The sequence below is a fragment of the Panthera pardus genome, unplaced genomic scaffold (genome assembly GCF_024362965.1).
Source record: "Panthera pardus isolate Hobbes unplaced genomic scaffold, ASM2436296v1 HiC_scaffold_15, whole genome shotgun sequence".
Classification (NCBI taxonomy): Eukaryota; Metazoa; Chordata; class Mammalia; order Carnivora; family Felidae; genus Panthera; species Panthera pardus.
In genome coordinates, this window is record NW_026526710.1 from 16,888,753 (window position 1) to 16,915,189 (window position 26,437).

The 26,437-nt window shown below is 36.6% G+C and overlaps 1 protein-coding gene across 5 annotated transcripts in view; it reads right to left on the reverse strand.

Annotated features, from left to right (window-relative positions):
* The window catches only part of HORMAD2 (HORMA domain containing 2), a 90,647-nt gene that overhangs the window by 58,986 nt on the left and 5,224 nt on the right, over positions 1–26,437 (reverse strand). For 4 of the 5 annotated variants that reach the window (XR_002074467.2, XM_019426640.2, XM_019426641.2 and 1 more), the window contains exons 2-7: positions 22,593–22,680; positions 16,718–16,859; positions 13,517–13,580; positions 12,789–12,825; positions 8,216–8,236; positions 7,468–7,494 (exon numbers count right to left, since the gene is read on the reverse strand). Coding sequence is in view for 4 of the 5 variants with exons in the window: in XM_019426640.2 (XP_019282185.1) it covers positions 7,468–7,494; positions 8,216–8,236; positions 12,789–12,825; positions 13,517–13,580; positions 16,718–16,859; positions 22,593–22,643 (342 nt within the window). In the remaining variant the exon portion in view is untranslated. The remainder of the gene's footprint in view (positions 1–7,467; positions 7,495–8,215; positions 8,237–12,788; positions 12,826–13,516; positions 13,581–16,717; positions 16,860–22,592; positions 22,681–26,437) is intronic. The other variant, XM_019426642.2, reaches the window with a different exon arrangement.

Below are 26,437 nucleotides of genomic sequence, written 5' to 3' on the forward strand. Positions count from 1 at the left end.
CCCAGGCGCCCCAAGGATTTTTTTTTTAAACAAAGTCTCTAAAAGCAAAATGTGACTAGAAACAGGAACTGTGGAATCTGGGCCCAGAGAGGAAGATGGCGGCGTAGTGCGTCCTGCTGATCACTTATATTCCACCTACACCTGCCTAAATAACCCAGAAAACCGCCAGAAGACTAGCAGGACGGATTCTTCAGAGCCAAGTGCAGACGAGAGGCCCACGGAAGAGGGTAGGAAGGGCGGAGAGGCAGTGCGCGCTGCAAAGACTGGCGGGAGGGAGCTGGGGTGGAGGGGCAGCCTGCCGGCCAAGCAGAGCCCCCGAGTCTGGCTTGCAAAAGCGGAGGGGACGGACAGAGTGTGTTCCGACAGCAAGCGCCACTTAGCATCTGGGAGGTCATAAGTTAACAGCTCTGCTCGGAAAGCGGGAAGGCTGGAGGACAAAGGGAGGGAGAGTTGCTGAGCCCTGAGACGACAGAGCTACTTGGAGGGGAACAAAGGCGCTCGCCAGCGCCATCTCCCTCGCCCATCCCCCAGCCAAAATCCCAAAGGGAACTGGTTCCTGCCAGGGAACTTGCTTGCTCCGAGCAAATACCCAATGCTGTGCTTCTGCGGAGCCACCCCTCCGGCAGCAGGTCTGACTCCCTACCGCTGCCACAGGGCCCCTCCTGAAGTGGATCACCTAAGGAGAAGCGAGCTAAGCCTGCCCCTCCTGCCCCCGTGCACCTTGCCTACCCACCCCAGCTAATACGCCAGATCCCCAGCACCACAAGCCTGGCAGTGTGCAAGTAGCCCAGACGGGCCACGCCACCCCACAGTGAATCCCACCCCTAGGAGAGGGGAAGAGAAGGCACACACCAGTCTGACTGTGGCCCCAGCTGTGGGCTGGGGGCAGACATCAGGGCTGACTGCGGCTCCGCCCACCAACTCCAGTTATACACCACAGCACAGGGGAAGTGCCCTGCAGGCCCGCACCACTCCAGGGACTATCCAAAATGACCAAACGGAAGAATTCCCCTCAGAAGAATCTCTAGGAAATAACAACAGCCAATGAACTGATCAAAAAGGATTTAAATAATATAACAGAAAGTGAATTTAGAATAATACTCATAAAATTAATCGCTGGGCTTGAAAACAGTATAGAGGACAGCAGAGAATCTCTTGCTACAGAGATCAAGGGACTAAGGAACAGTCAGGAGGAGCTGAAAAACGCTTTAAACGAAATGCAAAACAAAATGGAAATGATGACGGCTCGGATTAAAGAGGCAGAGGAGAGAATAGGTGAACTAGAAGATAAAGTTATGGAAAAAGAGGAAGCTGAGAAAAAGAGAGATAAAAAAATCCAGGAGTATGAGGGGAAAATTAGAGAACTAAGTGATACACTAAAAAGAAATAATATACGCATAATTGGTATCCCAGAGGAGGAAGAGAGAGGGAAAGGTGCTGAAGGGGTACTTGAAGAAATAATAGCTGAGAACTTCCCTGAACTGGAGAAGGAAAAAGGCATTGAAATCCAAGAGGCACAGAGAACTCCCTTCAGACGTAACTTGAATCGATCTTCTGCACGACATATCATAGTGAAACTGGCAAAATACAAGGATAAAGAGAAAATTCTGAAAGCAGCAAGGGGTAAACGTGCCCTCACATATAAAGGGAGACCTATAAGACTCGTGACTGATCTCTCTTTTGAAACTTGGCAGGCCGGAAAGGATTGGCACGAGATCTTTAATGTGCTGAACAGGAAAAATATGCAGCCGAGAATCCTTTATCCAGCAAGTCTGTCATTTAGAATAGAAGGAGAGATAAAGGTCTTCCCAAACAAACAAAAACTGAAGGAATTTGTCACCACTAAACCAGCCCTACAAGAAATCCTAAGGGGGATCCTGTGAGACAAAGTACCAGAGACATCACTACAAGCATAAATCATACAGACATCACAATGACTCTAAACCCGTATCTTTCTATAATAACACTGAATGTAAATGGATTAAATGCGCCAACCAAAAGACATAGGGTATCAGAATGGATAAAAAAACAAGACCCATCTATTTGCTGTCTACAAGAGACTCATTTTAGATCTGAGGACACCTTTAGATTGAGAGTGAGGGGATGGAGAACTATTTATCATGCTACTGGAAGCCAAAAGAAAGCTGGAGTAGCCATACTTATATCAGACAAACTAGACTTTAAATTAAAGGCTGTAACAAGAGATGAAGAAGGGCATTATATAATAATTACAGGGTCTATCCACCAGGAAGAGCTAACAATTATAAATGTCTATGCGCCGAATACCGGAGCCCCCAAATATATAAAACAATTACTCATAAACATAAGCAACCTTATTGATAAGAATGTGGTAATTGCAGGGGACTTTAACACTCCACTTACAGAAATGGATAGATCATCTTCACACACGGTCAATAAAGAAACAAGGGCCCTGAATGATACATTGGATCAGATGGACTTGACAGATATATTTAGAACTCTGCATCCCAAAGCAACAGAATATACTTTCTTCTCCACTGCACATGGAACATTCTCCAAGACAGATCACATACTGGGTCACAAAACAGCCCTTCATAAGTATAAAAGAATTGAGATCATACCATGCACACTTTCAGACCACAATGCTATGAAACTTGAAATCAACCACAGGAAAAAGTCTGGAAAACCTCCAAAAGCATGGAGGTTAAAGAACACCCTACTAAAGAATGAGTGGGTCAACCAGGCAATTAGAGAAGAAATTAAAAAATATATGGAAACAAACGAAAATGAAAATACAACAATCCAAACGCTTTGGGATGCAGCGAAGGCAGTCCTGAGAGGAAAATACATCGCAATCCAGGCCTATCTCAAGAAACAAGAAAAATCCCAAATACAAAATCTAACAGCACACCTAAAGGAAATAGAAGCAGAACAGCAAAGGCAGCCTAAACCCAGCAGAAGAAGAGAAATAATAAAGATCAGAGCAGAAATAAACAATATAGAATCTAAAAAAACGGTAGAGCAGTTCAACGAAACCAAGAGTTGGTTCTTTGAAAAAATTAACAAAATTGACAAACCTCTAGCCAGGCTTCTCAAAAAGAAAAGGGAGATGACCCAAATAGATAAAATCATGAATGAAAATGGAATTATTACAACCAATCCCTCAGAGATACAAACAATTATTAGGGAATACTATGAAAAATTATATGCCAACAAATTGGACAACCTGGAAGAAATGGACAAATTCCTAAACACCCACACGCTTCCAAAACTCAATCAGGAGGAAATAGAAAGCTTGAACAGACCCATAACCAGCGAAGAAATTGAATCGGTTATCAAAAATCTCCCAACAAATAAGAGTCCAGGACCAGATGGCTTCCCAGGGGAGTTCTACCAGACGTTTAAAGCAGAGATAATACCTATCCTTCTCAAGCTATTCCAAGAAATAGAAAGGGAAGGAAAACTTCCAAACTCATTCTATGAAGCCAGTATTACTTTGATTCCTAAACCAGACAGAGACCCAGTAAAAAAAGAGAACTACAGGCCAATATCCCTGATGAATATGGATGCAAAAATTCTCATTAAGATACTAGCAAATCGAATTCAACAGCATATAAAAAGAAATATTCGCCATGATCAAGTGGGATTCATTCCTGGGATGCAGGGCTGGTTCAACATTCGCAAATCAATCAACGTTGATACATCACATTAATAAAAGAAAAGATAAAAACCATATGATCCTGTCAATTGATGCAGAAAAGGCCTTTGACAAAATCCAGCACCCTTTCTTAATAAAAACCCTTGAGAAAGTCAGGATAGAAGGAACATACTTAAACATCATAAAAGCCATTTATGAAAAGCCCACAGCTAACATCATCCTCAATGGGGAAAAACTGAGAGCTTTTTCCCTGAGATCAGGAACACGACAGGGATGCCCACTCTCACCGCTGTTGTTTAACATAGTGTTGGAAGTTCTAGCATCAGCAATCAGACAACAAAAGGAAATCAAAGGCATCCAAATTGGCAAAGATGAAGTCAAGCTTTCGCTTTTTGCAGATGACATGATATTATACATGGAAAATCCGATAGACTCCACCAAAAGTCTGCTAGAACTGATACATGAATTCAGCAAAGTTGCAGGATACAAAATTAATGTACAGAAATCAGTTGCATTCTTATACACTAACAATGAAGCAACAGAAAGACAAATAAAGAAACTGATCCCATTCACAATTGCACCAAGAAGCATAAAATACCTAGGAATAAATCTAACCAAAGACGTAAAAGATCTGTATGCTGAAAACTATAGAAAGCTTATGAAGGAAATTGAAGAAGATATAAAGAAATGGAAAGACATTCCCTGCCCACGGATTGGAAGAATAAATATTGTCAAAATGTCAATACTACCCAAAGCTATCTACACATTCAATGCAATCCCAATCAAAATTGCACCAGCATTCTTCTCGAAACTAGAACAAGCAATCCTAAAATTCATATGGAACCACAAAAGGCCCCGAATAGCCAAAGTAATTTTGAAGAAGAAGACCAAGGCAGGAGGCATCACAATCTCAGACTTTAGCCTCTACTACAAAGCTGTCATCATCAAGACAGCATGGTATTGGCACAAAAACAGACACATAGACCAATGGAATAGAATAGAAACCCCAGAACTAGATCCACAAACGTATGGCCAACTCATCTTTGACAAAGCAGGAAAGAACATCCAATGGAAAAAAGACAGTCTCTTTAACAAATGGTGCTGGGAGAACTGGACAGCAACATGCAGAAGGTTGAAACTAGACCACTTTCTCACACCATTCACAAAAATAAACTCAAAATGGATAAAGGACCTGAATGTGAGACAGGAAACCATCAAAACCCTAGAGGAGAAAGCAGGAAAAGACCTCTCTGACCTCAGCCATAGCAATCTCTTACTCGACACATCCCCAAAGGCAAGGGAATTAAAAGCAAAAATGAACTACTGGGACCTTATGAAGATAAAAAGCTTCTGCACAGCAAAATAGAAACAGGAACCGCATATAGTTCAGTTCTTGAAGCAATCTATTAAAAGTGGATGCTGACCACCTTCAATAGGCACATAGGAATAGACGGTGAAACAGTAAGATACCTAGCCATTCTTTTTTTTAAAAAAATTTTAATGTTTATTCATATTTGAGAGACAGAGAGACACCGAGCATGATTGGGAAAGGGCAGAGAGAGGAAGACACAGAATCTGAAGCAGGCTCCAGGCTCAGAGCCATCAGCAAAGATGCCCAATGCGAGGCTCGAACCCACAAACTGTGAGATCATGACCTGAGCCAAAGTCAGACACTTAACTGACTGAGCCACCCAGGTGCCCTGAAACCTAGCCATTCTTTACAGTTTTATCATGCATTAAGTCGTGTAAACCTTTTCTTAACATATTCACATTTTGGTTTACACATCCTATTAATACTCTCCACATATTTTGTAGTATGTATCTATAGGAAAGCTATACTATACCTCATCACTATTTTAGTTATCTCTGTCAGTTCATCTCTGTCATGAAATGGAGCAACCAGAACAAAACTGCAAGTATAGGAACACCACAACTTTGTACAAAACTCCATTGGCCCTTGGATTGGGTAAGCACACTTATTTAAGAGAGAGGTTCGCAACTATTATTCCATGAGAGACTCTTCACAAAATCACTACAAATTTTAATCCATGTGTAAAATGCTTTTGCCTCAGGTATATATTAATATTGCTATTGTTTGTTTAGTTTTGTTTAGGGAAGAATATACTTCTATAGATATGAATCAAGAAACATGGCACAATATCAGATAAATGCCAAAGAAAGACTGTGTTTATGTGGGAATGTGGTTTTGTGAGTATATAAAAAAATGAGATTAGGAGGTAAGTAGTTGTATCAGTGGCTTGACGTTAAACAGCAACTACAAAATAGTGCAATCCCATGGATACTTTTAGGCATTATGAACATTGCTATTCCGTAGTTATACTGTACTTATTGCTGACTGGTTTCACCTTCTTTTGAGTCTTTTAATACCCTCAAACATGACACTAAAATTTCTAGTAATCAAAAGTGTGCCATGAACACACAGAAGTTAGGGATCAGTCTATATGGAACAATCTGCAAGCATTCAAAATATTAAATATCTTTTCTGGGTTATAAATGATAGTTCAGCACCTCATTTTATAAGCTTTTGTTTTCTAACTTCATTATTTTACTTGTATCAAAGCTCATTTAACAGCACCCCCACATACACCCTCCACCATAAGAGTTTTCTGCAGTTAAGCCCAATTTATTCAGCATTTCACTATCTCAAAAGCACTGGTTTCAGACTAGGAATTTTGTATACATAAGAAAACAAAATAATTAATTGCATTAAGAAAATGACCAATTTATTAACAATTTATCAGAAGGTTTTAGTTTGGGAAACTTCCCTCCAAACCTACAAGAAAAAAAAAAGCATTTTGAAACTAAATAAGAGAAAGATAAAAAGCAGTAGTTTGGGGATTGAGGAATTGTTACCCACCTGTATGTACCAGCTTTCTTCCACCTTGCTAAAACAGCTATTTATAATCTTCCCCAAAAAGGATATTAAAAACTAAAAATGCTTAATTTAGTCTTGAATGCCATCAGTTAGGCTAAATTCATAGGCTTAAGAAAGAAAATTGAAAGCAAAGAACAGGGAACGGGAAAGGAAAAAAAGTTAGGAGGGAAGTAAAGAGAACAGAATGAAAAGAAAGAATAGAGGCCTTCACCTTCCATTTCTGTATCATTGCCACAGCTGCCATTCAAGGTAGCACAAGGAACTATTACATGCCAAGGACTATGAAATTCACTTTGGGACACAGAATACAAGATAAGACACTTGTCCTAAAGAATTCAAAATCTGGTTGGAGAGATAAAGTAATCTACATGAATCAACTGAGAATGTTAAATTGTGAAGTCTTGCTAGAAAAGAAATTTAGAGAAGGAAGAAATTAGTGTGAACAGCATAGGCCAAGAGGCTTTTATGGGAGATTTGAACATAAATTGGCCTTGAGTATGAGTAGGATTTGATAGGAAAGACGTTTAGAGATAAAAGAAGATGTAAAAATCTATGGAATTTCTTCAAAAAGAAGAGAATTTAATTGGCAAAAAGGAGAAAAGTTTAGAATTCTGCCATATTTTCCAGAAGGCCACAAACAGAAAGGATTCAGAATCAGTTAAAATAAATAATAAAATGTGATTTTTATACAGGCAGAGATTTTTAATTTTAACATGTTAGGGAATAGGCTTTCCTCTATGCTTTTTCTTTAATACCCCTAAGTAGTTTTTAAAATCTCATAATAAATAATTGGTGAAGTTCATAACAAAACACACTGAAAGAGCTCATAATGAGTTACTCTGCTCACACAGTAAGCTAATAACATAATCAATAGCCTCAACCCAGGTAAACATGTAAATATAAAGTATAATCACATCTCAATGTGTGTTCTTACCTCAGGTTCCTTGGGATTTGTGTAAAGCTGTTTAAGGAAAAATAAACAACATTTAATTTCTGAAACTTACTAGATTATTCCTCACTGAATACTGAATTAAAAATGCTTAAGTAAATCAAATATCTAAGACTCCCAATAGTATCTTCTCATTTTCTTTCTGTTCTTAACTATACATACCATGTTATATCCAGAAGCGCACAAAACTCCAAAAAGTCTACAAAACTGCAAAAACAAAAACCTCCAAGTCTTTAAAGTAACTCTAAAAACGAAATCCTGATGGCCAATATATGAAGCAGACAGTATATCCTATATACCCCCCCATGTATTATAACATACCTAAGAAATACATAATTTGTGATCTTTTATTAAAACTTCTGATAGATTCGGGGCACCTGGGTGGCTCAGTCGGTTAAGCGTCTTACTCATGGTATCAGCTCAGGTCATGATCTCACGGCTCGGCTCGTAAGCTGGGGCCTCATATCACAGTGCAGAGACTGGTTGGGATTCTGTCTCTCCCTCTCTCTCTGCCCCTCTCCCATTCCCTCCTCTCTCTTTCTCTCTCTCTCTCTCTCTCAAAATAAATAAACATTAAAAAAAAAAAAAAAACTTCTGACAGATTCTATTTTTTTTAATTCCAAAATGTCATAGGACAGATAAATTCAGGAAGAAGTGGGGATAGTACTGTTTTAATGTTTTACTTGCCAAAAGACAACAGAGACATGGGCTTGGTCTTTAAATGTGTACTTACTGTAAGTACTGCCATGTGTAGCTTCAAGAGAAAAGAAAACTACTGTTAGTATATACTTGTACAGATATTATTGTTATTTTCAATAAAAGCTAATTAAAATATGATTTAAGAGACGTTCAAAGATTTGGGTAGAAGATCTGAAAAAGGGATACTAATTCACTCATTTATTCAAATGTGTATAAATTTACATACATAGGGTTCTGCTGGGGAGAGGAAGGATGCAAAAAAAATACTATCTGTACTCTCTAAAAGTTATATTTTAGTTGAAGAAGCAAAAGATACACAAAATAATTCATTATTATTAAACATTAAATATGCCACAAGTATCTCCAAAAAATTGTCTTTTGAAACTAATCTACTAAAGAAAAAATTTTAAAGTCTGGTATGTCTATAAAACCCCTTGCCCTACCTGCATATATATTACTATAAACAGATTCTCTCTGCTTGAAAGAGTAATCCAATATATAGATAGAGATACAATCTAGCCTCTGATAAAAATTTAAAAACTAGAATACAAATTAGAAATTTTCCAGACCAGGGGCGCCTGGCTGGCTCAGTCAGTAGAGCATGAGACTCTTAATCTCAGGGTTGTGAGTTCAAGCCACACATTGGGTATGGAACCTAGTTAAAATTTTTTAAAAAAGAAAAAAATTAAAAGAAAATTTCTGGACTGATAATTTTATATCAAATTATTCACCTATTTCACCCTGAGGAATAAAACTTTAGTGACACTGTGTGGCTATTTTTGGTTACTGCATACAATTTATTTTTAAGACTACACAGTGAAACTTTATATTCATTCATTCATTCAAAAATAGAAATGGCTACTGATCCCAAGGAACATGCAGACCAACAGGAGAGAAAACATTAAACAAAAAAGCAAACAGACAGGTACATCATTACAATCGTGTTAATTGCTATGACAAAGCATCACGAGGTGCTTGAGAACATTAAACAAAAGGACAATCTAGGCTGGGGTAGGGGGTTGTGTGCCAGGAAAGACTTCTCTGGGAAAGTAAATATTTAGGCTGAGACCTGAAAGATACATTGGAGTTAGCCAGCTAAAAGGTATGGATAGTGAAGAGAATTTTGCAGGCAAAAAAGAATACTACAACAAAAAGAAAAGGCATTTGGCATGTTCTAGAATCCTTGTGTGGCTTGACTATGGTTAGCAATGGTGAGAGTGATGACTTGGAAAGGCAGGTGTAGACCAGATTATACAGGTTCTCTGTGAAGGACTCTCAATGTTATTTTAAAAGTCATGGAAATGGGGTGCCTGGCTGGCTCAATTAGAAGAGCATGCAACTCTTCATTTTGGGGTTGTGAGTTTGAGCCCCACTTTGGGTGTAGAGATTACTTCAATAAATAAAATGTACATACATACATACATAGCCATGGCAGATTTTCAAGCAAGAGATTGACATGATCAGACACATTTCTGAAGAATGTAGTGTGGACACTGGGTTAGAATGGTAGGGGATTGAAAATGGGAATAAGGAGACAAATTAGGAGGCTATGTACAACATAGTCTCTTTTTTATAGCTATCTAAAAATACATACATGCTTACTTTAAAGAATTTAAGCACAATAGGAACTGCAAAGAAAACAGGGTAAAATCACCTAAAATTTCACATCTAGAAATAATCATCATCTTCAACAGAACATCTTTCAAAATCTCTAGATACTCAAACTTGACTTTACTCAAACTATTTAAAAAATTTTTTTAATATTTTTATTTATTATTCAGAGACAAAGAGAGACAGAGCACGAGCAGGGGAGACGCAGAGACAGGAGGAGACACAGAATCTGAAGCAGGTTCCAGGCTCTGAGTTGTTAGCACAGAGCCCAGCGTGGGGCTCGAACTCACAAACCGCAAGATTATGACCTGAGCTGAAGTCGGACACTCAACCGACTGAGCCACCCAGGCACCCCTACTCAAGCTAATTTTAAAACATTAACTATTTCCTGGGGCACCTGGGTGGCTCAGTCAGTTAAATGTTCAACTCTTGATCTTGGCTCAAGTTGTGATCTCACAGTTTGTGAGTTTGAGCCCCACATCGGGCTCTGTGCTGATGGCACAGAAGCTGCTTGCGATTCTGTCTCTCCTTCTCTCTGCCCCTTACCTGCTTGTGCTCTCTCTCTCTCATAAATAAAAACTAAAAAAAAAAAAACAAAAACAAAAACAAAAACAACAACATTAACTATTTCCTAGTAGGAAATTAAGATACTAACAACTGAAAAGCAAATATAAATACTATTAAGAATCTAGGCCATCCGTCTAAGGTGTTGTCTTTTAATCTCCCAAAACAATAAATTTAATTGATTCAGTCATACAGGTAGTCATTTAAGTAAAATAAATCCATCAAACTAGGTAGATAATCTTTTTACATCACACTGCTATTTTAATACACCTAACATTGTAATTATTTATTTAAGAAGTGACTCCATTAGACTGTAACCTCCTTGAGTGGAGGAATCACATTTTTCTCTCATCCAGGATTTAGGTACAATGTCTGGCACAGACTAAATAGATAAGAAAGGAAGGGAGGAAGAGAAGGAATGAAGAAAAGAAGAAAGGAGGGAAAGAAGAATAAGAGAAGGTGGGAGGAGAGAAGGAAGGAGAGATGAAGGGAAGGGGAAGGGAAGGAGGAAAGTAGAGAGGGAGGGATGGAGGGAGGAAAAAGAGTTAACACTTACATAGTGTTTATTATGTGCCAGGCATTGTACTAAAATTTTAAATCAGTGGTTTCAAAGTATGGTCCCTAAACCAGCAGTCTCAATATCGTCTGGAATTTATCTGAAATGCAAATTCTCACATCAGAAATTTTGGGGAGTAGAGCCTGGCAATGTGTGTTTTAACTGTCTTCCAGGTGATTCTAATGCAAGCTCACATTTGAAAACCGGTGCTTTAGATTAGTCCATTTAATTCTCAACCTTAAGGAGTAAGTTCTGTTATTATCCCCATTTTGTATATAAAGAAACTGAGGAACCAAGATGCTGGTACTTGCCCAAGATTATACAGGTGTTAAGTGGCAGAAATGGGATTTCCTTCAGACTGATTCCAAAACTTGTGCTCTTAACTATATTGTAGTGCCTGTCAATGATGGATGCTGAAGAATGTTGGAAGGAATTCATTTGAAGGAAAATGAATGAGCACCATTCAGTATGCATTCTCCATTTAAACCTGTCCAAATACTAAAGGCCTTCAAAATTCAAAAGCCATTTTCTCCCGAGGATTTCCTTCATGCTCCTCACTAGATATAACCCCTCCTTTTCCATATTTCCATTGTAAACAATCAGTATCTTTCCTTTAGCATGCAACAATTTCTAATGAGTATTATGGTTACTTATACTTGTGATAGAGGTGTAGTCAAAATATTTCTGATATTTTTACATAAAAATATCAAACTAATATGAAAAAAATAAACATTTAACAGCACAATATGGCACAGGTATGGGCCAATCGGAAAGGATGCCAATTTAGCCTTGGAGCTGTGTTCCTGGAAGCTCCCCCTGGGCCAGATGTTAACCTTTTAATTGCTAGATTATGAATCAGTCTGGGGAGATCCCAAAAGAGATAGTGATGAGGTGAGGGGGACGCCATGGTGGGGGTCATTCTGGGTCTCAGCGAAGCAGCTATTTACCACCTGATATTTCAATATTTTAACAACGGGCACAGCTGGGCCAGTGTATCATGGCTGATCATCAGCCGTGCATATGAATATCATGTATTTTCTGCCATGGTCTAGAAGATCTTTGTGTGCACAATCCCATATCTGTTTTAATTTTGTATCCCTCAGTCCCCCAGGTCAGTGTTGAATAAATCATAAATAATAACTGTTCAGTGAAAAAGGAAATGTATGAGTGCAACTAAATAATCCTATGTAAGGCTTATTCACCTCAAAATTTCTTAAAGGAATAGGAATTGAGGAAGTTAAAAGAAGATATAGATGGGGAAAAGGAGGGGACACAGGCAGAAGGTTAATTTATATACATCTTGTCTCTTCAACTAGGACCAGGGCCTCTAAATTTTACACCCTTCATAGCTGTCTTGAACAGCAAGAAAGATCTGATGCACTTAAAATTCAGCTGCATTTTTTAAAACTCCAAGTTACAATACTAACTATTTTGAGGGAATGTATTATATACATGCACCAACATAGTTAACAAAATAACCAACATAGAATAAAAACTGATTATTCAAGTCTATTTTTTCCTTTCATATCTGTGAATTTAATCGCAACTATTTTGAACATATTCAATGTGCTAAATGCCAGATTCTTGTCTCCTCTGTCCCACATCCTCTGGATCTCTTCCAGTGACTTCAGAGGAAATTCTGTGGTCAAAAAGATATGAGTATGTAAAAGGGAAAAGTGAGGGTTTCCTTTCTAATTAATGAAAACAAGACATTAACGAGACAACAAAGACATAAAATAAAAAGAAACTGTTTCAGAAATGCAAATGTAGGCAATGGTACACTTATTACACAACAACAAAATAAAGGCTAAACATTTTTTTTTAAGGGATAAAAGATGACTCTTTAATCTTGGTGTAAATTTAAAAACATTCTTACGTATCTCTTTTCCAAAGCATCAAAACAGCCTTGAATCCTGTCAAGAAATAAATGTTTGATGTCAATTTGGACCAGATGCAAAAGCCAAAAAAATATCCAGTACAGCATATTCTTTGCTTTGAGGTACGTTAAACTGGTAATCATTTTACCTCTTACATTTAAACTTTTTTAAAACTCCCAGTGTCATTTAATATGTTGATAGAACTTTATAGTAATAGGTAAGCAATTTTAAGGTAGGGAACTACATCTTATTTTTCTTTTTGCTTCCCATAATGTTTAGGATACTGATATGCATGTGATGAGTAATCAAATTTTGACCACTATTTTTCTCTCTTTTTAAAATTTTTGTTACTGAAGTTTAGTTGACATATAGTGTTATATTTGTTTCAGGAGCCAAATATTTTTCTATCCTTGTATAAGTCCATTTTCTTCAAAAAATAAACTAAATCAATATCTTAAAATTATATGAAATAATTGTTATAAATTTCTAGGAAATTGTAGAAAAAAAGATGGAAGGAAGAAAAAGGAAGGAAGGAAGGAGAAGGAAATGGAAGGAAGGAAGGAAGGGAGGGAGGGAGGAAGGAAGGAAGGAAGGAGAGTGAGAAAGAGAAAAAGAGAAAGAAGAAAGAAATGGTTTTAAGGAAATGATCTTCCCAAATAGTCTTATGGGTAATTTCAACCATGATAAAAATAATGTTGTTCTACTTTTGCGAATTTCAATTACTTACCATTTGATAATATGCAGTGACCCCGGACATTTTTTATCTTCTCGAAGTATTTTTAAACTGAGGTCTACAAAAATAGAAACACAGTCTATTTTCCTCTACTAAATGATTGCTGTACTAAAACTGTCCATGCTAAATAAGGATATTTCCTTTAACTATTTTATTTGCATAACTTAGTTTTATAGCTTATAAAAACATTTTGAATCTCTAAATATCTACTTTAGAAATAAATTCTATGTTGATGATTAGCTTAGTTCCAATTTTGATTATAGTCTAGCAGTCTCCCCTTCTACAATGCAGCACAATTGAGTTGGCTGCAAAATCAATTTGTGTTACTTCTTTGCTTCTGTTGAATTTCAAGTAATCATAAGGTATTACTGAGACCATTTCCATTAACCAATTTAAAACATGTACCTCAATTCTCAAGTCACTTCTCTCATATTTCTCTCCCTCTCAATGAAAATACAGACGAAAATTCTTCCCATGGATTATTCTCAAATATTAATTTCCATCTGAAATTCAACCACCTTACTATAGTCAGAGAAGAACAGGAAAATCATATTAAAAGAATTTTAGCTTAGAGGTGCCTAGGTGGCTCAGTCAGTTAAGCGTCTGACTTTGACTGGCTCAGGTCATGATCTTGCTGTTCATGAGTTCCAGCCCCACATTGGGCTCTGACAGCTCAGAGCCTGGAACCTGCTTCAGATTCTGTCTCCCTCTCTCTCTGCCCCTCCCCCACTTATGCTTTCTCTCTCTCTCTCTCTCTCTCTCTCTCTCTCTCTAACAATAAATAAATAAATAAACATTAAATTTTTTTTTATTTTTTTATTTTAATGTTTATTCATTTTTGAGAGACAGAGACAGAGCGTGAGTGGGGAATGGACAGAGAGAGAGGGAGACACAGAATCCGAAGCAGGCTCCAGGCTTTGAGCTGTCAACACAGAGCCCCACGTGGGGCTCAAACTCATGAACAGCGAGATCATGACCTGAGCTGAAGTCAGATTTTCAACCGACTGAGCCACCCAGGCGCCACCCCCCAAAAAAAATTTTTTAAAGAGTTTTGGTTTAGATCACTCTAAAATCAATCACTGATACAGGTATGACTTTGCATGTCACTTCACCTTTTCATGTTGTTTTCCTGTTCTAAAATTGATGTCTTCTCTATCTCTATTGAGATACATGAAAATTACTCCATATTGGTATAATATTTAGAGATTACCAAAAAGAGAGTGACATAGGAGAACTGAACATATTTATGATGTATGCTACTTTAAGTACAAACATTGAGAGGGAAACATATAACCTCCACTAACATTATCACAAAAAATAAAGCCATAAGTAATAGTGTTACCCATGTTGAATGAAAGAGAGAGAGACAGAGAGAGAAACAGAGACAGAGACAGAGAGAGAAAGGGCCTGAAATGGAAACACTTGCCCCCCACAAAGAGCAAACCAAGACTTAATTGCAGGAATGTAAACTTTAACCAGTCAATCTGGAATTTCCTGATCAACCCTAGTGAGGTAATCTGCAGGATAGACCCCTGCCTTTTCCCCACCCCCCCCAAAGAAGGTGACCCTGCCTGATACAAACTTTTCTTTTACTAATGACTTCCTTGTCCCACCCTGCCTATAATAGTTTTCCATTTTGTACAGCTTCTTAGAACTATTTCTATTTGCTACATTGGATATTGCACTATTCATGAATTATTGAATAAAACCAATTAGATCTTCAAATGCACTCAGTTGAATTTTGTTTTTTAACATTTCACCCCCTTACTATGCCTAGGGTAGTGACTGACGCACAATAAACCCTTAATTAATTACCCCAAAAATGTCTTTTTCCAATTTTTCCCAATTCTGTTCCAAATGAAGAGAAATGCAACTCTGTGCTACATATAAACATATTCACAATTACAGATTTATTTTCTATAGATCAAAAGAAGGCATGACACAAATGAAGTTGTCATGACTGCAAATATCATGTTTTTGTATTTATAGCACCACATGCCTTTCATTGATGCTAGTATAGAGAATCAAATGTTAAGAAAATTAAATTGGAATGAGGCCAAGGTATATCATTAAATACAGATGTGAGGAACTTTAAGTTAGATCTTGAAAAATATGATCTTACAAGGAAACTTCTAGCTCTTTACATTTATTTTCCTAAATGATAGTTCCCATTTTAGTGACAAATCAGCAAGATTTTTCTGAATTGTTATCACAATTCAGCTTTTAAAGCTAATAATAAAAGATTCTAAAAAATTGAAGAGTCCTAGGTACATTTTTTTTCTTTCAATACAAGAGAAGGAAAGGAGCCAGAAAAAGCTTGTAATATAAGGAAATGAGATCATAAGTTTAAGACACAAGAAATAAAAAAGAGGAAAGTAAGAGACCTGGCAATTGAGAAAAGAAAAGCACTATTAGAATAATAATTGTCTCTCCATGTTAATCAACAAATGGGTTTGGCATGAATATGCTTTTCTTCCAGCATATTTATATGTGTCAACAGTATAAAGAGTTTTTCACCTGGCTGCATTAAACTTCCTCAATGCCAAAGTAAACCTCAGAAAACAAACTCAACTGAGGCACAAAATAGTGCAAATCTACAGCGCCCAAATAGATTTTGATCCAGCTGCTGCTTTAATAGGTATGGTTTAGAATTACTGGGCTTGTCTATACAGATTTATTTTCTTCTCAGTCTGTCATTTGGTATCCAGCTAGGAAGTAATGATTCCTGTAAGTAGAACCACTAAACATAGTTAAATTAAAATGGAAAATGAAGGGCGCTTGCCTGGCTCAGTTGGAAGAGCATGCAACCAACTCTTGATCTTGGGGTTGTAAGTTCAAGCCCCATGTTGAGTATAGAGATTACTTAAAAATAAAATCTTTAAAAAAAAAAAAGGAAGGAGTGTCTGGGTGGCTCAGTCGGTTGAGTGTCTGACTGTTGATCTCAGCTCAGGTCCTTGGCCTCAGGGTTGTGAGTTCAGACCCTGTGTTGGGCTCTGCTCTGGGCTCAGAGTCAACTTATAAATAAATAAATAAATAAATAAATAAATAAATAAATAAATAAAAAAAAGCAAACTGATCTTGAAGAACATGCTCATGACTTGGAATTAGCACACTCTGTGAAAAATGAAAGGTTTACTCTTACCAAGTAAAGAAAAAAGCTACAAAAGCCAAGATAATCATTGAGTTAAACTTTACCATCCAAATGGCGTTCTCCATAAGAGCTCTCTGGAAACAGGCCCCTTAGATATGTTATACATGAGATAGAAGTAGCAAAAAGTTTCTTCACCATTATCAATGACTCATGCTCATTAGTAATTTGGGATGGAAAAACTGTTTCCTGGGGAAAAAAAGAAAAAGATGAAAAAGATTAGTATTCTTTAATATATTCAGCCATCATGCCTTTACCACAGATATGATGGAAAGATTTTTCAAGACTTCAAATCTGATACCTTTACAGATAATCAAAAGGAAACAGGGCTTTGAAAACTGCATTAAAGTTGATCTTTATAGGTAAGGCAAAGAAGAAAGGCAGGGACAGTTACCCAAGCAATTCAAGACTAGTATAATTTACTTCACAATGATCCATGGGTTTGAGGTGAAACTGGAGCTTTACTATGATTAATCTCCTTCCTTTTCACACACTCCTCAGATCCCCAAATGCAATCTTTTACCCCCTACATTCTCTCCAAAGTCATCAAGTACATCCTATCATCGACCTCTTCTGTCCTCTTACTATGTAACTTCTCTGCAGTGTTTGACACTTTTCCCACATCTTCCCTCTTCCCTTTCAGCTGCCATAAGAGTTTTCTTTTGATTTTTCACATATCCCTCTGTATCTATCTCAATCTCTTATTTTTTCCAGTTTTTCTGCCCTTTAAATGTTTAAATTCTCTCTTCAGTCCTTTCTCTTTGCATAGTTCTCACTTCTTGGGTAATCTCATCTAGTTTCACTGCTTCAGCTATAGCCCATACAGAGAAGACTTCAAATCTTTATTTCTGTTTAAGCCCTACTTCTGTGTTTCTGTTTCGTGAACATCTATTCCTAGGCCACTTTGTAGAACCCTCAAACTCAATTTATCTCTATCACCTTTCACTGAAACCTGATCCCAAGTTTCATTCCCAGACCAATTAATCAGCCTCCACTCTAATCATCCAGGGTAGAAGTTGAGTCATCTTTGGCTTCTCTTTCTTGTTCATAGTTCATACCCCATTTCCAAGCACTAAACCCTATAATTCTCTCTAAAAGAGTTCTCAAATATATTTTCTCCTTTCCCTTCTCACTGTCACTGCCTTCACTTAGGACATATTTACTTCTCCCGTTTATTACATGCTGTAGCCCCGATCTCTCTGCCAACAGTTACTTTCATTCACTCTGTCCTTCACATTGCCATCATTAACTTTAAAGAATATAAATCTTATTATGACATGACCAGTGTTCATATAGGATAGAGTTCAAGTACCTTAGTGGAGCATTTGAGAACTATCAGTCTTGGGGTGCCTGGGTGGCTCAGTCGGTTAAGCTTCCGACTTTGGCTCAGGTCATGATCTCACGGTCCGTGAGTTCGGTCCATGAGTTCGAGCCCCACATCGGGCTCTTCTGACAGTTCAGAGCCTAGAGCCTGCTTCGGATTCTGTGTCTCCCTATCTCTCTGCCCCTCCCCTACTCATGCTCTGTCTCTCAAAAATGAATAAATGTTAAAAAAATTAAAAAAAAAAGAACTATCAGTCTTATCTTTGCCTAGCTCTCTTGCCTCATTTGCCACCCCCTCCTCTCTGCCCCTACTCCCTATCCTCTCCTATGCGCCCTACTCTACCTATGTGGAACTACTATTCGTTTACTATTCTACTACCATGTATCTCCATGTTTTTGTACTTTGATAGAGTTTTGCAGGATACTAAGGTAAGAACTTAGAATACTAAAGTTCTGTAAGATATCAGATAGCCTTCTATAAAATGTATGAGTGCTAACAATAGCTTCCTTCTAAATTATATGTGTGTATGTATGATATATTGAAAAATTCATACAGTTATTCTTAACTGATTGGATAGTCTGCCCTAAGAAATGGTATGCCATATTAGGAATGTCATAAGAGAGTGACAGACGCATAAATTTTACTTCAGCATATAAGAATTTTCTACCAACTTAAATTCATGTAGAATATTCGCTGATTGTTTGTTTTGCATCTTGAGTTATCATTTCAACATGTTTGTCATATTCAGTATTTACTGTGTACATGTATAAAAATAAAAATTTGATCATTTTTGTAACAATTAATTAGTCTGAGACTGCTTTTTGCTCTTATTTAATCCAACCACAAAATATGTCTCATGAACTCCAGCTGGCATTTGTCAATACATTTTATTTTTAAAGTATTTTCTAAATATTGATGAATTAGACTATATTAAACTTAAGAACTTCTGTTCAAAGAGAACATGGGAGAAGATATTCTCAATACATATATCTGCAAAGGACCCATATCCAGGATATAGGAAGAACTCCTAAAATTCACTAAGGAAAAGACAGACAACCAAAAAGAAAAATGGACAACAGACTTGATAAGACACTTCATAAAACAGGATATCCAAATGGCCAACAAATAGCACTCAAACTTCATGAGGGAAATGCACATTAAAACCACAATTAGATAACACTACACTACCTACCAAAATGGCTAAAGTTTTTAAAAATCAGAAAATACCAAATGTTGACAAGGATATAAATCAATCAAAACTTTGAAACACTGGTTATAGGAGCATAAATGGGTACAACCTCTTTGGAAAATTTGCTCAGTGGTATCTACTAAAGCTAAAGATACACATGTCCTATGACCTATATTTCACTCATAGATATACACCTGACAGATACGCATACCTATGCTCACCAAAAGAATGTTCATAATAGCATTATTTGTAATAGACCCAAAATGGAAACTATCCAAATGCCCATCAACAAAAGAATGGATGAACAAATTGTCATATATTCCTGTAATGGAATAATATACGGAAATGAGAATGAATGATCTACAACTATATTTAACAATCTACAAATATATTTAACAATTTAATAACATATTTAACAATATGATAACTCTCACAGACAAATCTGAGCAAAAGAGACCACATACAAATGAGCGCTACTGTATGACTTCATCGATATAAAATACAAAGTAAGTGAAACTACTTCCATGCTGTTAGGATGGTTAAGTCTCTGATGATCTTAATCAAATTCAGAGGTCTTTTTACTATACTACACAGTTTCAACTGTTGAAGTTTGAATAATTCTGTTACTTAGAGGCAGCTACTACCCGCAAATAGGCCTTTGATGAAGAAGAACTCACAAAAAGCTTTTCTATAGCTATATCCAAAAGACATTCTAGTCATGATTTTGCTATATAAACTTCGTTCTTCTTTGGCACACTGGCAATGAATTATCAAATTATATTATATTCAGTTGTTAAAATGTATATAATAAAATAACATAATAAGTATACAATAAAATAAATAAATAAAAATATATAATAAAATAATATAAAATTATAATACTCTTGCATGTATGATAGGAACTTTGGGGACAAATCAGTATGGATCTTAAAAGCCAGGCTAAGGAATTTATGGTTTATTTTACAATCAATGGGAAATCAGTGGATTTGATCAGGAAAGTGAGTAAAAGAATTGTTTTAGGAATATTAAGCTATAGCAGAAGTAGGAAAACTTAAAGCTGAAGGAGAATTAGGTATGTATGTGGTGTGCATGTGTGTGCATGTAAATTTTACAGAAAACTGCTTTTTGTACTGACAGAGCTTCAGAAATTAAGGTCTTTTTGAGTAAGTGGGTAATAGTTGGCATGGCATCTATATAAGGCACCTTACTGAAAACTTGCCAAAACTTAAAGGTAACACTTGAGTAATAACCATTTGTAAAATTAAATAACCTGAAAGTATAAAGACATTTACTTTAAATATAGAATCTAAAAGGCCACTTGCAGTAATGAAGATCAATAGTTAGAAAAGCCCTCTAAAGTTCTGTTATTTTTCTATATCCTAGGGATTATTTTTCTTAGCTCAACTGTTCTTATTTTTCTTAGCTCAACTGATCTAATACCTTAAGGGTCATCATTGATGTTTTCATAAATGTCAAATACATGAAAATACTGACTTGACAATAAAAAACACTATGTCAAGCTATTTTAACAAGACAGTGTGCTAATGACATACGTGATGTTTGACAGCTCAGCTGTCCAATTACATGACCTAAGACAATTACTTTACTTCTCTGAGCTTCAGTTTCCACCTTATTGTGAGGTTTAATTGAAACAATAATATAAAGCCCTTGGCACAGTGCCCAGTACATGGTAAATGCTGAATAAATGTTAGCTTCTAGAATTGTTATTATTGTTGTTTTAAGTATTAAGTAACAAAATCATACAGTCACTTAAAACTTACTGGGAATAGTTCATTCAGTCCAAACTACAAAGATCTGTTTATATTAAAACATCAATTTGTTAATTTACAGAGAGAAAATAACTCCCAAGCTGACTGTAATTCATATATATATATACCCAGCTCAGCATTTCCCCCCAGGAAGGAAGCACACTTAGGAAACCAAATGAGATCAGGAATCCAGTGAGTATATTGAATTCAAGCCAGAAGGATGACTACTTTCTCTCTGCCCTAATTCTCCTTCAGCTGGAATCTTGCCTTTGTTTGCTGCAGCTTAATATTCCTAAAACAATTATTTTATTCACTCTCTTTTTTAAATAAATATTTATTTATTTATTTTGGGAGAGAGAGCAAGTGTGAGTGGGAGAGAGGGAGAGAGAGAATCCCAAGCAGGCTCCCTGCTGTCAGCCCAGAGCCCAAAACAGGGCTCAATCCCACGAACCTGTGAGATCATGACCTGAGCTGAAATCAAGAGTTGGATGTTAACCAACTGAGCCACCCAGGTACCCCAATTTTATTCACTCTCCTGACTGAAGAATAAAGCAGGGGCGCCTGGCTGGCTCAGTAGGAGGAGCATGCAACTCTTGATCTTGAGGTTGTGAGTTTGAGCCCCACACTGGGTGTAGAGATTAAATAAATTTTTTAAAAACCTTAAAAAAAAAAGTAAAGAATAAAGCATAAATTCCTTAGCTTGGCTTTTAAGATCCATATTAATTTGTTCCCAAAGTTCCCATTCGGTTTTATTTCCTTTTTCTGACCAACATGATGTCTCTCCACTCCACTAAGGATACGTTCTTCATTATTCTCTAAAATGTTCATTTCTCATTTTGAGCCAAAGCATGTTGGTAGGTTTTCCTGATAGAATTCTCTTCTCTCTCCTCTACTCAAATCCTTTTTATTATTCAAAGTCTACCTTACATCACATTTCCTTCATGAGTAATATACAAACTATTCCAGTCTATACAAAATCTCTAACTTCCTATAATTTGTATTGTTTTACTCTTTTTCACATATATAATGTATATACTGCTTTCTATATTGGCTTGACTCCTTTAAATCTTATTTCCTTTACCAGATTCTAAACTTCTGGGAGATAAAGATTTATTTATAATATGTATTATATAATATCAAGCTCTTAATTAATAAATGAATGATTCATTAATGAATGTCATGGGACAAGACAGACCTGCCCTTGTGAACTCAGGAAGGATGCCTGACTCTGGCATGCTCCCCCAGGGGCCCAGCCTCCAAGTTCTTCTCAGTGCTCTTTCCTTCAGTCCTTAAAATTACATCATGGTGCATATCAAAAATTTCCTAATTGCTTCAGGAAATGAGGATCTAACAGAGAACTGTTCTCTTTAAACATCTTTTTTGTTCCTGATTTCTTTTACTCTAGAAAATCTAAACATATGAGCATGAAACAAGCACCCAGTCAGTTACTTTGTAGGAATCTATTCTAATTTCTTGAACATCCTCAGCCCATTAGGCAGTTAAAATGTAGACATACTCTGCCAGAATATTATGTGCCAATTAACTGATAAAACTGCTATTTAAAAAAACACCAAAGATTAAAGTCATGATTCTGAACTCACTAAATAGTCATTGATTTTCGTTTAGTTCTTAGTAAATACCTTAGATGCTTTGTGAATTTTGATAGAGTGAGAGAGCTGAGCAGTGGCCATTGTAGTAATGTATCAAGATTCTTTTAACAAGTCAAACCTGTGGGGGTGAAAAAAAAATTAGAGACTTTGCCAAAATAACCTTTTTTGTGACTTTTCCAAAAGAAGGACTATATAATTAGCATTGACTATATTCTTTGGAAAATTAGTTTAATAACCATTTTTATCTCCACTACCAGTTTTCTATAAATTTGGCTTACGATCTCTAGACTAGTATTTCCAACCACCCAGTGAGAATTTAAGTTGATCTGCTTGTTCCCAAATACATTTGAAGGAGAAAAATACATTGTAAATTACCTAAAGATTCAACAATATATATTTTTTAAAAAATTTTAATTTTTATTCATTTTTGAGAGAGAGAGACACAGAGTGAATGAGTGAGGGAGAGAGAGAGAGAGAGGGAGAAACAGAATCCGAAGCAGGCTCCAGGCTTTCAGCTGTCAGCACAGAGCCCAATGCAGAGCTTGAAGTCACCAGCCTAGCTGTGAGATCATGACCTGAGCAAAAGTCAGACTGACTGAGCCACCCAGTCACCGCTCAAGAATATATTTTACTCATCCTTTTTATTCCCTTAGAGGGCAACTGTGTTCTGTGTGTGTGTGGCTATATATATATATTCGCACACATGCACATTCTCTCTCTCTCTCAATAAACTTAAAAAAATTTCTTGATTTAACTTCATGTGTAATTGGCTTTCAAAGGTAACTCAAAAGTTAAAGTTCACACTTCACACCCATTAGGATGGCTTTTCTAAAAAAATGGAAAATAGCAAGTGTTGGTGAGGATGTGGAAAACTTGGAACCCTTGTGCATTGCTGGTGGGAATCATACAGCTACTGTAAAAAACATTTTGGCAGTTCCTCAAAAAGTTAAACAGAATTACCATATTATTCAGCAATTCCACTTCTAGGTATACCCAAAAGAACCGAAAGCAGAGAGTCAAATACTTGTATACCAATGTTCATAGCAGTATTATTTACAATACCCAAAAGATGGAAACAACCCAAATGTCCATCAATAGTTGAATGGATTTTTTTTAATGTGGTATATACAATGGTATATACAAGTCTTAAAAAGGAATGAAATTCTGATACATGGTACAACATGGATGAACCTTGAAAACATTATGCTAAGTGAAATAAGCCAGACACAAAAGGACAAATATTGCATGATTTCACTTACATAAGGTAGAGGTGCCCATAGTAGTCAACTTCATAGAGACAAAGTAGAATAGAGGTTACAAAGGCTGAAGGATAGAAGGAATGTGATGTTTAAAGGGCATACAGTTTCTGTTCAGGCTGATGAAAATTTTCTAGGACGGATAGCAGTGTTGTTTGCACAACACCATGATGCACTTAGTCGCCACTGCATTGTATACTTGAGAATGGTTGAGGTGGTGAATTTTATATTATGCATATTTTAATATAATTTAAAAAATGAAAGTTGAAAATACATCTAGTTTTGAGGTGCCTGGCTGGCTCAATCAGTAGAACATGTGACTTGATCTTGGAGTCATGGGTTTGAGCCCTACATTGGGGGTAGAGTATACTAAAAAAAAAATAAATAAAACAGAGGGACTTTAAGTTATAAAAAAAAAAGAGAAAGAAATACATCTGGTTTGCACTTCTATTGCTTCACTGGCATAAACAAAGAAGCAAATTCCCTTTTTCTTTTCAAAGATATTTATTTATTTAAAAAAAAATTTTTTTTAATGTTTATTTTTGAGAGAGACAGAGACAGAATGTGAGTGGGTTAGGGGCAGAGAGAGAGGGAGACACAGAATCCAAAGCAGGCTCTAGGCTCCGAGCTGTCAGGACAGAGCCCGACGTGGGGCTCGAACTCACGAGCTGTGAGATCATGACCTGAGCCAAAGTCGGACGCTCAACCAACTGAGCCACCCAGGTGCCACCGATCTTAATTTAATTTGTATCGGGGCTGCTTTTCAAGTTATGGAGTTCTGACCAATCTGACCTATTTAAAGTAATTCCATTCTGGATCACCCAGGATAGCCTGTGACCGACCTTCTTTTGTATATTGAACAATGCAAGATTCTGGATGATTTTGCAAATAAAAGGCAGAATTATTTGAGGACACGGCCACAAGATGGTGATAGAGATTATAAACAAGTAATATTTAATTTCTCTCAAATTACTTCTTCAGATCAGCACTAGGGGACACTCTTTTACAATATCCTGTAGGACACTGAAAACCACCTAATAGTCCTTTAGTCCTTAAACATTGCCAGGTGTCTTTTGTTGACTTCAAAATATAGCTTTCATTTCTGTGTATAACCTTCAAATCTGACTCAACACATCAATTGTTTCCCTTAAAACTTCAAGAAATAAAATGAGCAAAATAAGGAACTACAGAAGTTTAAGCCCTAGTTCTGGTCCATTAAGCCATGTAAATGACCCCCTCCTGGGGTAGTTATTAGTCTTAGAGACAATACATAAGAAGAATAGAGGCACCTGGGTGGCTCCATTGGTTAAGCCTCCAACTCTTGATTTCAGCTCAGGTCATGATCTCACAGTTCATGGGATGGAACCCCACATTAGGTTCTGTGCTAACAGTGCTGAGCCTGCTTGGGATTCTTTTTTTGCCTCTCTAAATAAATAAATAAATAAATAAACATTTAAAAATAATAAATAATAATGAGAAGAATTTTTAAATAGATTTCTTCATTGATTTAAAAACAAAAATCTCTCTATGGGAGTGCCTGGCCGACTCAGTCAGTAGAGCATAATCCCGGGGATTGTGAGTTTGAGCCCTACATTGGGTGTAGAGATTACTTAAATACATAAACTTAAAAAAAATTTTCTATGATCATAAGACATTCTGATGGCATTTCTAGAGAATCAAGCACTGAAAAAAGCATCATTCAATTAGGACATAATGGCTAGGACATTATATCTATATAGGAATGTACAGAAACCTGGATTAAACTGATACTATCACTGAAAACTCTGAGACAAATCAGGGCACTTGTTTTTGAGAAAGGATTCAAAGTTGGTTACTATTAGCATTTGGTAAATACCTGAGGAATTAACATTTCTAAAATAAGTAAAGTTAAATTTTATTTACACATATATGTGTGTGTGAAGAGAGAAATAAACAGCAGTATAATGTAGTAGAAAGCAGCTTTGGAGTTAAGAAACCTAGGTTCAAATTCTGTTCAACTATCTAGTAGCTTTGTAACTTGGCCATATCACGCAATCACCCTGGGCCTCAGTTTCCTTTTTTGTAAAACAGAGACAATAAATCCAACTTCTCAGGGCTCTTACAATGTTTATATGGGGATGTGTACATCCAGAGAGCATATCTAGCATAATGGTTAAGTACTCGCACTCTTCTGGAGTCACATTATCTAGGATCAAATTTCAGTCTACAATTAACTTGCCATATCATCTTGGGCAGATTGTGTGCCTCAGTTTCCCCATCTTAAAACAAGGATAGTAATAGTACCAGCTTCACAGGGTTGTGGGAGGACTAAATGAGTCAGTATATAGAGGGCACTTAGAACACTGACAAATATTTCATTATAAGTAATAAAGCATGTTTATTTTTTAAAATCTTATGTTAGTATTTGAACTCCTAGTTTTCTTCCGGCCTTCCAGTTGTTCCTTCTCATTGTCTACTTCAGACTTTTTTCCCCGCCCATTTTTTTAGCATTTGTGTTCAGGGTTCTGTACTAGGAGCTCTTTTTTTTTTTTTTTTTTCTTACTTCTAAACACACTCCCTGGATGAACAAACACATTCCCATTGTTTCAATTACTGTATCTATTCACATGATTGGATATA